The sequence below is a fragment of the Vigna unguiculata genome, chromosome 11, assembly GCF_004118075.2.
Source record: "Vigna unguiculata cultivar IT97K-499-35 chromosome 11, ASM411807v1, whole genome shotgun sequence".
NCBI classification, from domain to species: domain Eukaryota; kingdom Viridiplantae; phylum Streptophyta; class Magnoliopsida; order Fabales; family Fabaceae; genus Vigna; species Vigna unguiculata.
The window spans coordinates 27,163,787-27,178,830 of record NC_040289.1 but is presented as its reverse complement, the minus strand read 5'-3'; the positions used below and the strand labels follow the sequence as shown (position 1 = coordinate 27,178,830).

The following is a 15,044-nucleotide window of genomic DNA, read 5'->3' as shown; positions in this document are numbered from 1 at the left end:
AATAATAGAAAATATGATCTCTACAAAATTTTCCGTTACACGGAAGAGATGAAAGGATATAATTCGTTCCTCTCACTATATGTCAACGTGCATAATATTTAGCTTTTGGTTATTCTGTTTTGCTTTTGGTGATTCTGTTTTAGTATATGGCATTCTATTACATTTATAGCTAGATTGGTTAGCAATTAGTTTTTTTTTTCTTTACCACATGCTTAAGTCCATCTATATAATGGGCTGATGTTGAAACATTAATGAGAGTGAATAATACAGTTTCTTTCATCACTCTGAATTTATATCCTCTTCTCTTTTATTTCTTTCACATGGTATCATCGAGCCATTTCAGGTTCCAGTGATTTTGTTTCTTTGTCGCTTCCTCATTACCAGTGGTGACAACCCTGGAATCCCTTTTGTTTCGATAAAATTGGATGGCTCCAATTATCATTCTTGGTCACGTGACGTTTCCACTACTCTACGTTCGAAGAACAAGCTTCAGTTCATCAATGGCACTTTTCCTCGCCCACCCCCTACTTCTGACTTATTTGGCCCATGGGATCATTGCAATTCCATTGTTATGTCATGGCTGGTTAATTCTCTAGATACCCCTATTGCTCCAAGTGTTTGTTGGATTGACATTGCTTCTGAGATTTGGCATGTTTTATGCAAACACTATTATCAGGGTGATGTTTTTCGTATATCTGATATTCAAGAAGAGATCTATGCCCTTCGTCAAGGTTCCCTTGCAGGGAATAATCTATCTGAGATCACTCAACTCAAATCCCTATTAGATAACAGATTTGGCATAAAAAACCTTGGCCCCTTGCGGTTTTTCTTAGGTTTTGAAATTGCAAGATCTTCTAAAGGCATTTCCCTTAATCAACGCAAATATGCATTGGACCTTCTACAAGATACTGGTTTGTTGGCCTCCAAACCTATTTCAACACCAATGGATTACTCTCTTACGCTTTCTATGGCTGTTGGATCTTCAATTCTCGATGCATCTATTTATAGAAGACTTCTTGGCAGATTGGTCTATTTGACAAATTCCAAGCCTGACATTAGCTTTGTTGTTAGCAAACTTAGTCAATTTCTCAGCCAACCGTCTTCCATTCATTTACAAGCCGCTCTTCACGTTCTTCGGTACATCAAAGGAAATCCTGCACAAGTTCTCTTTTTTCCCACTCAGTCCTCTCTTCACCTTACTGGTTTCTCTGACTTGGGCTGGGGGGCTTACCTAGACACAAGACGCTCTATCACTGGCTTTTGTTTCTTCCTTGGATCCGCATTGGTTTCTTGGAAATCAAAAAAGCAAGCTACTATATCTAGATCTTCGTCTGAGGCCGAATATAGAGCTTTAGCTCAAGCAAGTTATGAAGCTCTATGGCTGGTATATCTTCTACATGATTTTGGCATTTCTCTCACACGTTAAGTAGTTCTTTACTGTGATAGTCAATCGACTCTTCACATAGCAGCAAATCCAGTCTTCCATGAAAGAACCAAACACATCGAACTGGATTGCCACTTGATACGTAAGAAAGTTCAGTCCAAACTTATTCACCTCATGCCTATTCCTTCCAAGGACCAAACTGTAGATCTCCTCACAAAACCTCTCGCTCCAGGACCGTTTCGATATCTTGTTTCCAAGCTTGGAATGATCAACATCCATTCCAACTTGCGGGGGATGTAAACGTGCATAATATTTAACTTTTGGTTATTTTGTTTTGCTTTTGGTGATTCTGTTTTAGTATGTGACATTCTGTTACGTTTACATCTGGATTGGTTAGCAATTAGTTTTTTTTTTCTTTACCACATGCTTAAGTCCATCTATATAATGGGCTGATACTGAAACATTAATAAGAGTGAATCTATATCCTCTTCTCTTTTATTTCTTTCACACTATATTTAACTGAAATTGATGCCTGATCGACTACGGCATAGGAAGGAAGCCTTTTATAGGAAAAACATACATGCAGTGTAATGAGAAAAAAAGATGATAACGTACCAAACTGAACGACTAAGAATATCTAAACTGAATGTGTCCAATTGTGAGATATGTTCATCGACTACTACGTAATTAGCTAGTATTGTAATATCATATTTATTTTATGTACGAGTGTGAGAATCATGTCATCCTGGTGTTTATATCTACAACTTCAATTTTGCTGCCTTTTTCTGACGAGTAACTTTCATACGCAGAAGATTATACGTATTTGTAATATGTAGATATTTGCAAATGAAAGACGTGATGCTTTGTTCATATGATATGTATTAAAATACTTGCATACTATTTTGACTTCTAAGCTTTACTAAAGAATGTGGAAGATAGAAAGCAAGTAAAATGGCAATGACAGGCTAATAGTTCAAAGGGAAAACACTTGCCATTTTGGTGAGACACGTTTAGAATATCCTGACATTGGAACTCATTCATATCTAGTGTCGTATCCATTCTCCTATTTAACGTTTTACTCATATATGGATCAATTTCATACAATGACTCAGCAGGATGCGAGAGAAGCGGAATCTACAGTTGAGGCAACAGAGTCGAGAGCGGGAACCTTACTCCTCTTACGCTTCGGCACCATTTTTGCCGGTTTCAGGCTTCTCCGGAAATCTTCAGGGATTAGGTCACGGATTTCGTCCATCCTCTTCGACTTGCTTGTGACTCGGAAGCTCTCATCGGAGGAAGCAGGCAGCACGCTCTTGCCTTCGGAGAAACTGATTCTCTCGACGGAGGTTACGCAGCACTCTTGCCATTTCAGCTCTGCCAAATCCGCCAACACGTCCTCCAGTGCCACCGCCGCAAACGCCGACACGCTGTCACGTAGGGTAGAACGCGGCACATCCACAAGATCCACCGCCTCCACCGCCTCCACCAGCACCTTCTGCTCATGGAATCGAGATACATTTTTGCAATTTCTCAAAACGAAAACCTATTCGATAATTATCTTCTGTTGTTCGAAGATTTGCGGACAGAGACCTAAACTACCAAGGCAATCTAGAACTTCTAATTTTAAAGCGCATTGAATTTAAAAGAAATTGAGGAATAAAAAACTAAGGAGAAAACGGTGAAAATAGTCAACGTTTTCCCGCAAAAATTGTTAGTAACCGAAAGGAACTCAAGGTTAGCTTGATAGAGAAAAGAACCTTGGGAGCGTGGTGGATTTTCTTGAAGCCGTGAATGCGGATGACCTGTGGTAGTGGGAAGAAGAAAAAATAACAATGAAATGCAGAGTATCGAAAGAAAATTGACAATGAAAATGAGAATTGAAAAATGCACAGAATGAATGGAACCTGGTTAAGTTGATTGATTGTTAGGTGAAGCGTTTGGTGAGAATGAAGGAGATGGAGATAGTCCTCCAGCCACAGTTTGTCTTTCTTCGAAGGCCGTTTCTTCATGGAGCTTCCTTGTGATTGCGGAATCGCGGATGGTAATTCTTCTGCCATTCTTTCTAAACAGAATGAGGGAGGAAAGTGTCCCCTTTTATATCACGATTGAACGCGCGCTAGATTAGTCTTAGTTACAATTACACATGTTAAAGTAAAGCGGATATGAATTATGAACCATCATAATTAACATGTTTAGTCACAAGATAGTTTTCATTTCATCATTGGTGATATGTCCAAATACAATGATTCATGAGAGAACACACTGTTATACACAACAGAACATAGTTTAGAGATAATAGTGTTCAAATTTTATTATTATGCAGTAGGATAAGATGCCATCATAGCTATGCCACAGAGTCCTTCTTGAGCAGCCACACCTCTTTGCATCCTAATGTAGCCTTCTTCACCCCACTCTGTTCCCCACGAGTTTTTAACTAACCAATACTTGCCCCCATCATTACTAATACCATATCCTACAGCAGTGACACCGTGATCCAACTCAGTTCCACAAGATCCAGTGAAGACACCACTCTTGTAAAATTGAAAGTCTGACCCACTGGCATCAATGGCTACAGATACGGGTTGATTGGCAACAGCTTTCTGAAGGGCGTTTTCGTTGTTAACAGGGACATCTTCGTAGCCAGTAATAGTTGCAGCATCGATGGCTTCTGCCTTTGCATTGCATTTTCCATCAACACCCTTGTAGGGGTAATTGGCTTCAGTGTTCAGTCCATGATTTTTAATGATGAATTTGAAAGCATCATCCATAAAACCACCCTCACAACCTTGGTCCACACCTTTTGTGTCACAATCAACAAGTTCTTGTTCAGATAAAGAGATCAATTTTCCGGTAGTCAGTGCATGAATTCCTTCAGTTGCTGCAACCGCGGAAAACGCCCAACAACATCCTACAAGATAAATTAATAGTTAGATAATGATTGGGTTTATAATTTGACTTGGAAATGTGAATGAAGAATGAAGCATTTGCTTACCACATTGACCTTGGTTCTTCACGGGTGTTACTGCACCCTTTTGCCTCCAGTCCACTGTGGTAGGAACTGCAGTCACATTTTCATATTTAAAAGTGGTTGATCTTATGATTGAGGAACACATGTGGCCCTTGAACCTATTTCTGCGTGCTACGAACTCCTCGTTGGTGAGGTCTGCAAATTGATTAGTGCCTAGCTGGTAAGGTTTATTGGCAGCATTGTTGGAGGCTTCGATGTATTTCACATTTTGTTTGAATATTCTGAAACGCTTTTCCCTTTCCTGAGGGTCCTTGTACACTATGCCATAACGACTCATCCATTCTTCATGCCTCTCATACATGGAGACATCTTGGAGAGTGCGACATGTGACTTGGAAACCCCAGAATCCCATGCAGAACAGCAATGTCAGTGAAATATGATAGAATTGATTTTTTGCAACCATGGTGACTTGCTTCTGTATTTGTTGCTGAGGGAAGTGTGTGAAAGATGTGCTGTGGAGTGGTATTGAGGATCGTTTGTGGTGTTTATATAGGCATGTTAACGTTGAATTCTAAATTAGTTTTTCAGTTTCCAACTTAAATCTCGAAGCACCTCTTTCTTGTAGATACTTAGTAATTAGAGTCTTGTTGTGCTGTTATGGACAAATTGTTTGTCAAACGCAGATGCTTCCATGTACCATACTGCCAAACTACCTCTCACCTCTCAAGAGGATTGTGCGTGTTGGAAAAGCTGACCAATAAAAAATGGAACTTTGAAAGCTTTATCAACTGTACAGGAAAATTGTTAATGCATTACCAAACGAAAGCTTAGAATCTTCAAATCTAATTATAATATATATTTTTTAGGAAATTGATAAACTGACTCCATATTCTGACCCCTTATTTGACTCCATGAGGTGGCATGCATAGGTGGATTTTATTTTTTAAATTAAAATTAATTTTATAAAACCATTTTACATTCAGACGTGGCTTTTATATTTTTTATTAAAACTTCTTTTATAGAAAGACGTTTTGGAGAGTGGGTGTGGGCGTGAAAATTGAGAGGGTGAGAAAGTAGGTTTTCTTTGCGCAGAGCAAGCAAAAACAAAGAAAGGGAAAAGAAAGAAAGAAAGGGAAAAGGAAGAAAGGAGAAAGGAAGAATGGAGAAAAAGGGAGAAGACGTGTGTTGTAGTGAAATCGAAGAAGAAGGGAGAAGACGAACCTCGCAGAGTTAGGGTTTTTGTTGCTTTCCATTGTTCGATTCAACATCGTGGTTCGTAGGTCTATTTTTTTTTCGTTCTCTAATATGCCAACAGTTTTGTGGTTTTTTTTTTTGAAATCGTCGTTGTGGGTTTTTTGGTTAAGGAACTGATATTTTTTTTTGTTTTTGGTTGCATAGTCGACTGAGTCATTCTTTAAAGGCAAATTTAACATCTATCTTGTACAGGTGAATGACCACAACACTATAATCGAAGAAGAAAAAGGGGTTTTTGGTGTTTTCCGTTGTTCGATTCAGGCGGAGGTTGGTAAGTTTGGGTTATTTTTTCGTTTCTGTGATTTTGGTGCTTTGATAGGTGCATGAATACTAGTTTTCTGACTAGGTTGATCAAAACTGTCTTATTTTTTTGTGATGACCTGTTTGCTCACAAGTGATGACTTGTGCTGCATTTTTTGCAATAATGTGGTTTGACTCAATTTTTTGAACTCATACTATAGCAACCAATAGTTGATTATGGGGTGATTCACTTTGGGTAATATGTGTTGATTTGTAATAATTTCTTTCATGTGGTTTCATACCCAAGTGGGTTAAACATGTCTGATTTGTTGGTGATGACTTGTGTGCACCCAAGTGATGACCTGTGCTGCATTTTTTGCAATCATGTGGTATCACTCAATTTTTTGAACTTCCATATTATATTAGTCAATAAATGATTATTGGGTGATTCACTTTGGATAATCTGAGTTCATTTGTAATTATCTCTTTGATGTGGTTTCGTAGCCAAGTTGATTACACTTGTATGATGTATGGGTGATGACCTGTTTGCTCACAAGTGATGATCTGTGTTGAATTTTTTGGAAGCATGTGGTATGACTCAATTTTTTGATCTTTCATGTCATAATAGTCAATAGTCGATTATGGGGTGATTAAGTATGGGTAATATGTATTGATTTGTAATTATTTCTTTCATGTGGTTTCATACCCAAGTGGATTAAACATGTCTGATTTGTTGGTGATGACTTGTGTGCACTCAAGTGTTGACCTCTGCTGCATTTTTTGCATATGTGATAAGTCTTTTGTGCATGAGTGGTAGTTGATGACCTTGGTAGTATTGGGAAATTTAATTGGGGTCGAGTGGTGTATGAGTATTTGGTTGGCAGTATTTGTGAAGCTAAATTGTTCTTGAAGGAGAAACAAAGTACCAAACACTTCCATGTAGCTGGATGTGTTTATTTGTTACAAGTAGTGTATGTTAAATTAATTTCAAACTCGTTTGATCACTTTAAAATATTTGTTTGTGAGTTTTGACTGATTTTGATTACAATTGTGGCAGTTATGGTCTTTTAACCATTTTTTGATTCCGAATTTAAAGGATTGTCAGCGCACGACCAAGTTTCCCAGAATCTTGCATTGGATGGAAATGAAAGCAGGGGACAATGTAATTAAAAGGAGTTTGACAAATAACATTGTAAGTTGGGTATTTTGTTGTACGGTTTTTTTTTAAATGTGTCATTTATACTTATTGAAGGTTGTTGTGAATTGTTTCAGGTTGTTGCAGATGTTGCTGCCTCTGTAGAAGAGCTGACCAATTCCTTCGTTAAAGAAGGTTTTGAGGTATATGGATGTCGAAATAAGGGTACTAAAATAGTTGACTTAATTAAAGCTGTTGAACATCAAGAAAGTGTGTTAGGGGAATTGCAAAAAGAACTTTGTAGACTTGAATGCAATGATGATTGAGAGGAAGAACCAACGCCAGCATCACGAGGGCAAACTGAAGTTTTCTAAGTTGGGTGAACCAAGTGTTGGTGATTCGCAAACACCTAATTCCAACCACCTCAAGGGCTTTGTTGAATTTGGCGATTTTGGTGAGAGGGGTCATGTGGAAGAAGTTCATTTTCCAAATCAGGAAGCACAAGAATCCGAACAGAGCAACATGTATGTGCGACGAAGGGATGGTCCTCGGATGCGTGTCAAGAGTATGGCAATAAGAACTCCTTTTGCAACATTTAGTAGGAGCAAGCGCCATAAGTAGTTGATTTAGAAAACCATTGTGTTTGTTGTAGTTAGGATTTATATTGCTAGCTTTGGTATTTTTTATGTTTAGACTTTGTGGAAGTGATTTATGACAATTTTTTTGTTTGGCTTAGTGATTGATTTATGAAATTCTGAGTGGTTTATGTGAAGTTATAGCTGAATGTTGTTCATCCTAATTTTCATTGAGTGCAAATAAAGTTTATAGCAGGTGAACAGTTAATATGTATGTGGTCAGAAATTTAGTAATATTGGTTACCACACAGATCACAAATAAGTAATTATGTGCAAGATGTTGTTCACAGGTCAACACTTAATATATGATTGATCTACATTTAAAAATCTGAGAGTTATCATGTCTTCAATGTTTTACCAATTATAACACACCTGATTAATATATAATATGTGATGCACAACTTGCAAACTAAATAGCCCATACCAAAATTGATGTTGTTCAAAAAAAGTTTACTCTAATTTCATGCCAGATTTTTTGTACATGTGTAAAATTTTTGGACCAGATCACTACTTAATAGTTCTTGAGTTATCATATAATTTGAATACAGATAAGAAGAATATCATGTTGGAGTTGTGGATGAATTATCCCACACATAGTTTGTTGTTGTTCAATATGTTTCATATACGCAATTAAGGTGTTATATTTCATTAAGTATTTAAAATTATCAGAGTTATGATGTTTTTGCTCTTTTATCAATTATCACACACCTACTTTGGTAAGGTTTTTATTCGTTGAATATATGTTAGCAGAGACCACGAATTTGGAAGGTGTGCAAAATTTCTATTGTAGGTCAGCACTTAATACTTGATTGATAAACATTTATTATTGTGAGTGTTGGCATGTACGTTATGTTCCACTTGTACCACAATTTCCCCATACCTTCATCATGGGCAGTATCCTACATTATATTTTACTCTATTTATATGATTGACTGTAAGTGAGATTCATACTAAATCCTTTTTCATAGATTAAAAATTTTCAAGGTGTGCAAAATCTTTATCAGTGATTAACAGTTAATAGTACATAGATAATCATATAATAAGTTTAACTGACAGTGAATTACATGAATATCAAATAGGAGGTGTGGACTAAGATCATCAACTTTTGTTGTTGAACTGATAGTGAATTACATGGATATCAAAGTGATAAAATAAGTTTAATATCATACATGTAGTAGATCCTTCCAAACACGTAGTATCATGAAAATTAAAATTAACAACAAAAAAACAAAAGTTAAAAATAAATAGCCTAAAAATTGAAGACATTAAACAATCAACAAAGGACAATTTATTTCCAATGCGTTGTCCACCTCCAAACACCATCCAAACACATATCTACAAAGGAGCACATATAACTGAAACTTGATCAGATGCACCAAAGTAAATCACCTCATAAACAAGTATTGACTGGTATAACAAGAAAGATAAAAAAAATTGATTGATAACATGCTTGCAAAAATGCAACAGAGGTCATCACTTGTGTGGACACAAGTTTTCACCAAAAAATCAGACAAGTTTAATCAACCTGAGTATGAAACCACATGATAGACATTATTACAAATGAACACAGTTTACCCAAAGCTAATCATCCCATAAACAAGTATTGAGTCTTACCACATGCTTCCAAACAATTCAACACAGATCATCACTTGTGAGCAAACAGGTCATCACCCATACATCATACAAGTGTAATCAACTTGGCTACGAAACCACGTCAACGAGATAATTACAAATGAACTCAGATTATCCAAAGTGAATCACCCCATAATCAATTATTGACTAGTATAATATGAAAGTTCAAAAAATTGAGTGATACCACATGATTGCAAAAAATGCAGCACAAGTCATCACTTGGGTGCACACAAGTCATCACCAACAAATCAGACATGTTTAACCCACTTGGGTATGAAACCACATGAAAGAAATTATTACAAATCAACACATATTAACCAAAGTGAATCACCCCAAAAACACGTATTGACTCCTATAGTATGAGTTCAAAAAATTGAGTCAAATCACATTATTGCAAAAAATGCAGCACAGGTCATCACTTATTTGCACACAGGTCATCACACAAAAAATAAGACAGATTTAATCAACCTATTCAGAAAACTAGTACTTGGTTGATTAGAAAGTTACTTCTACTTCAACTTCGACTAATTTCACATCCAAAGTAAATCCAACAATGAACAATCATCTACTTCAAATGCAAAAAATCAAAACTTTGGTTCTGTTAAACACTAAAACAAACCCTAAGACAACAAATAGAAAAAAAATCGTCATACCTCCAATCTCCTACAAACCCCGTCCTTCGTAGAACTGCAACCTTTGAAAACAATGGTTGAACAATGGAGGAAACGCTTCGTCACAACTCCCTTTCACAGCAAACGCCCTCCCTTTCATAGCAAACGCCCGTCGTCAATAAAGCCCCGTCGTGAACAAATCCCGTTGTCAACAAACCCCATCGTCCGCAAACCCTAAGCCTTTCAAGGTTTAGCCGCCACAGAGATTCCGCCACACTGTGCTATCTTTTGTGCTCAACGTCTTCTGCTATCTTCCTTCGCCAGACGAACCACTCCAAAAATCGTTGTCGTTGCTTGTGACAAGAGAAACTACGACTGCGACGACAGAAGGGGGTGAGAAGAGAAACTACCAGTGAGTGCGGGGGAGAAAGGAAAAATGTTCAAATTTTCGACTAGAAAACCCTTCGCCATCTAGAACCACTCCTTACCGGTGAGAAGACAAACGGCGACTGTGCGGAGAGAAGGGGGTGAGAAGTTTCTCTTCGAGTGAGTGTGCGGGAGAAAAGAGAATTTGTTCAACTCCTCCACTAAAAGCCACGTTTGAATGTAAAATGGTTTAATAAAATTAATTTTAATTTAAAAAATAAAATCCACCTATGCATGCCACATCATGGAGGCAAATAAGGGGTTAGAATATGGAGTCAGGGTATCATTTTCCTATCTTTTATACATAAGTATATAGCAGAATGATCTTTTATTCGATATAGTAATTAATCAAGTCTAATAGTGTACGCCATCGCCAAGCCGAAGAATAACAAGACAAAATTCAAGTAGTAGGTTTAATTACACAAGTTAATTTGTTCTTCTTACTAGTTAATTAACTTGTAAATGTGACGCAAGTCCCAACTTATTCCCTTATAAATTGAGTAAAGCGTATTATTTTTTTAGACGTTTTAATTTAATTTAGACGTGTAAGTATTAAAGTTTCTTAATTAATTTCAGACTTTTTTGCCTGCATCTTAAAATGTAAGTTACTTTAATCTCTTCCAGATCCTGTTGGGATTGGCTAATGAGCACAGGTGTATATGAATAAACTGTAAACTGTAAGTACTTGATCTTGTTTGTGTTTATCGACTCTATGATACGTATTAAACGGAATGGTTTATTTTATAAGAAAATATGAAAAATAAATAATCATCAATTTAAGTATTAATGCTTACTCATTAAATCATCAATGATCATTGATTACAGTTTTACAAAATCTGATATGTTTAAAAATAAATCATGTGACAGTTTTAAGTGATCATATTTTGGTTTAATTTTTTTTAATATGAATAACAAAATAGAGGGAGTTAGTAGTATTTAACTGTTATTTAATAATAATAATGTGTAGACTAAATTTATGTTGGATTGAAATCTAATATCATAAATAAATAGAAAAGACATCGAAAACAAAATCCTAATTAATCGGAGAACAATCAAAAGCTAATAGTAGCAAAAATAAGAAAAAATTGTTCTAAATTTGCTTATGTATAAAAGCAACACTAAAGATACTTTTTACATACATTTTGATAGACGATAAAATTCTTTTTTAATCCTCTTATTTTTAGGAAATATTCTATTAGGTTCTTATTTTTTATTTCGTTCAATTATGTCATCGTATTTATCAAAATGATCTAATTATATTATTTTTATTAAATTAACGTTAACGCTGTGTTAATACACATCACATATTAGTTAATTCAAAGTATTTTCAATTTATTAGTAGCATTTAACTTATAGTTATCTAATAATAATAATAATAATAATAATAATAATAATAATAATAATAATGTGTGGACTAAATTTGTGTTGATTGAAATCTATAATATCGTAAATAAATAAAAAAGACATCGAAAACAAAATCCTAATTAATAGGAGAACAATTAAAGGATAATATTAGCAAAAATTGTTCCAAATTTGCTTATGTATAAAAGCAACACTAAAGAGACATTTTACATACATTTTGATGGAGGCTAAAATTCTTTTTTATCCTCTTATTCGTAGGTAATATTTCTATTAGGTTACTAGTTTTTATTTCCTTTAATTATGTAATCATATTTGTCAAAATAATTTAATTAGGTCATTGTTTATAGATTAACGTTAATGTCATGTTAATACACGCTACATATCAACTATGATGCACAAATACGATACGTGTATCGCGTATCCGATACGTCGATATGTTTATTTTGAAAATAATAGGATACGATACGTGATAGATACGTTATATATGAATATTGAAAAATTGGTACAATAATTCTTAAAAATATAATAAATATATGATTGTTATTGTGTTAATCCAAATTAAAATTATATGTACTAAAGTTATCAACATAACAAATATAAATTTTTGCCATCATATGAGTACCATTGTAGGAAAACTCTTAAATTATGACCAATTTTAGTAACCAAAAATATATTAGAGACCAATTTCCTAATTAGAGACCAATTTATAGACTAATTATTTTGGTAGTGAAAATCTTTGTAACTAATGTTAGTGACCAATTATTTTGGTAGTCAAAATCTTGGTAATTGATGTTAGTTACTAATTTAAAAATCAATTCATAATAAATATTATTTTAATAATCAATTTAAAGACTAATTATAATTTTTTGGAACTATTTTAGTTGCCAATAATTTTTAGTTTTTAAATTGATACTTAAATTGGTCTCTATATAGTAACTAATTATTTTTGTTACTAAAATTGATTATTATTCAAAGATTTTCTTGTACTACGACTTTGTAAATTAGATACTCTATTGATAAGTATCAATAAGGTATCCTAGAGTATCGGATACGGATACATGTCAAACATGAATACATACGTGACTCAAGTTGAAGTATCGGTGCATCATAACATATCAATTAGTTTGTAGTATTTTCAATTTATTAGTATTTAACAGATAGTTATTTAATGATAATAATTTGTAGACAAAATTTATGTTGGATTGAAATCTAATATAATAAATAAATAGAAAATACATCGACAATAAAATCCTAATAATCGGAGAACAATTAAATGATAATATTAGCAAAAGTAAGAAAAAATTGTTCCAAATTTGCTTATGCATAAAAGCAACACTAAAGAGACTTTCCACTTATTCGTAGGAAATATTCTATTAGGTTTCCTAGTTTTTATTTCGTTGGATTATGTCATTGTATTTGACAAAATGATTTAATTAAGTTAACGTTGTCTTGATACACGTCACATATAAGTTAGTTCCTAATATTTTCAATTTATTATTATTATTATTATTGTTTTTGTTTATTTTTTTTTTTGCCACGTCTTAGTCATTCGATACAAGAAAAAATTGGTTTTAATATAGGTTTGATTTTACATTACCCATAATTAAAACCTCTACTAAATTATTTACTTGGAATTTCAATTTCTTCCGTTAAACCATCTTTGGGAAATGTGTTCGTCAAGATTTTTATGAACCCCAAAAAATGTCAATCAATAGTTGAATTTTCTTATCTTCTTGTATTTAACACGGGTTTTAAAACCTTTGATAAGTTCAACAAGTTTAGAACTCCGGTTAACTATCGTTTGTTTTGAAATTTTCATAACATACATGAGTTTCAGAACCTCCGTAAAATAATTACTTTCACTTTCAGAACTTCTATAAATTATCATAGGTTTTGAACCTTTATAAAGTACTATAGATTTTTAAATTATTAATATTATTTTTCTACTCATTTAACATTTGTACATTCATATATATTTTTTCAACCACAATTATTTTCATCGACTGTATTTGTTTATCTATATTTAGTTATACAAAAATATATATATATAACACTCATTTAATTAACAAGTTAAATATAAATAACCAAATTTATATGAAAGTATAATAAATATACACATTAAAATTTAAATTCAATTACAATATTAGTTAAGGAAAACTAACAAAAATTGTTAGAAAATACTACAAATGATTTTCAAAACACAAAATTTGTTGTATAAATGGGTACTCTGAAACATGCAATATAAATATGTATTTTAATTAGAAATGTACACTCTAAAACCTATAGTGTAACAAATATAAACATTTAAAGAAGCAAACTCTGAAACATGCAATATAAATACTAACTTTAACCCTTTCATCTTCTAATACTAACTCACATATCCTTGTTTTCTAACTATTATTCTAACAATAATTAGGCAAAGTTAGCATAAAATTGTATGGGAATAACTCCCTCACAACACTGAGAACTGGTAAGGAATATAAACTACCAAAGCAATGTGCTTTTACAATTAAATAATGTGGTACTCATCCATGACAGTTAAATAGTTTTAAAAGAATAAAGAGAACTTTTGAACATAACGTGATAATTTCATGATTCCATTCAGCAATCTTTTGAACATAAATTTTCCAATACATGCACAAGAATCGAGTTACCTCAAACTGAATTATTGATAGCACACTATAAACCTTAAGACTGAAACAAAAACGTATAGAAGGATTTAGTAAATCTTGTGAGGTTGGTGGCTACTTACAACGCTGCCTCAGAAATTTGGCTCTTGGTGGCTTTCATTAACTACCGGTCTTAAAGTGTTAGTAATGTAAAATCCATTGGCCTATCGTCTAGTGATGATTAAGGTCCCAAAAAATGTGTAACCTTCAATATAAAATGCTATCACATCACATGGGTTAAATATTTCTAACAAAAACAACAGATTCTTCATTGCATGGCATTGAACATCGATGTAGTATCTTATGTAGAACTATAAGAACCTCTACTCATTCCAATAAGAACGTAAAATTCTATTAACTAGAAAGAATTACGAAGAAGATTAGGCACTGTGCAAGGAACTTAAGGCTTAAATTTTATCAAGTCGTTGATGAGGCTTGCCGGTGACTAGCAATAATTTGTTAAAAACCTTATCACTGTATGTTAACAAATCTATCTTAGATACAAGAAAGTTCAATGAACGTGTTGTAAGGCCAATTAAAATTGTTTTATTCCTTTCTGCCCTAAATTAAAGGGTTGCCCCTTGTGAGTGGGTCTTAAGGACTGACCCAAAAGATAAAACCCACCCTTAGTCTGCCCTAACTCTCACTTTCCTCTCACTTTCACAGAACCTTGAGTTGTAGCCATCAACATCTCTGCTAGGATTTGATCCCTCACCACCGTCAAGTTC

The 15,044-nt window shown here is 33.9% G+C and overlaps 2 protein-coding genes across 2 annotated transcripts; both read right to left on the bottom strand.

Moving 5' to 3' along the window:
- Window positions 1-2,481: 2,481 nt before the first annotated feature.
- On the bottom strand, window positions 2,482-3,441 carry LOC114170307. The gene is made up of 3 exons (XM_028055789.1): window positions 3,289-3,441; window positions 3,142-3,186; window positions 2,482-2,879 (listed from the first exon to the last, which is right to left on the bottom strand). Exons 1-3 carry the CDS (start codon window positions 3,439-3,441, stop codon window positions 2,493-2,495), a joined length of 585 nt encoding a protein of 194 aa, XP_027911590.1. The 3' UTR covers window positions 2,482-2,492.
- A 180-nt stretch (window positions 3,442-3,621) lies between these two features.
- LOC114170557 (senescence-specific cysteine protease SAG39-like) lies at window positions 3,622-4,927 on the bottom strand. The gene is made up of 2 exons (XM_028056061.1): window positions 4,377-4,927; window positions 3,622-4,292 (listed from the first exon to the last, which is right to left on the bottom strand). Exons 1-2 carry the CDS (start codon window positions 4,813-4,815, stop codon window positions 3,700-3,702), a joined length of 1,032 nt encoding a protein of 343 aa, XP_027911862.1. The 5' UTR covers window positions 4,816-4,927; the 3' UTR covers window positions 3,622-3,699.
- Between the last annotated feature and the right edge of the window lie 10,117 nt (window positions 4,928-15,044).

Bases quoted from the DNA above. Each gene is read 5' to 3' on its own strand.
- LOC114170307 (XM_028055789.1), bottom strand. From the start codon at position 3,441: ATGGCAGAAGAATTACCATCCGCGATTCCGCAATCACAAGGAAGCTCC. The intron at 3,187-3,288 runs GTTCCATTCATT...CCACTACCACAG, and splicing joins CAATCAATCAACTTAACCAG to GTCATCCGCATTCACGGCTT. The intron at 2,880-3,141 runs GTTCTTTTCTCT...TTCCATGAGCAG, and splicing joins AAATCCACCACGCTCCCAAG to AAGGTGCTGGTGGAGGCGGT.
- LOC114170557 (XM_028056061.1), bottom strand. From the start codon at position 4,815: ATGGTTGCAAAAAATCAATTCTATCATATTTCACTGACATTGCTGTTC. The intron at 4,293-4,376 runs GTAAGCAAATGC...TTTATCTTGTAG, and splicing joins GAAGAACCAAGGTCAATGTG to GATGTTGTTGGGCGTTTTCC.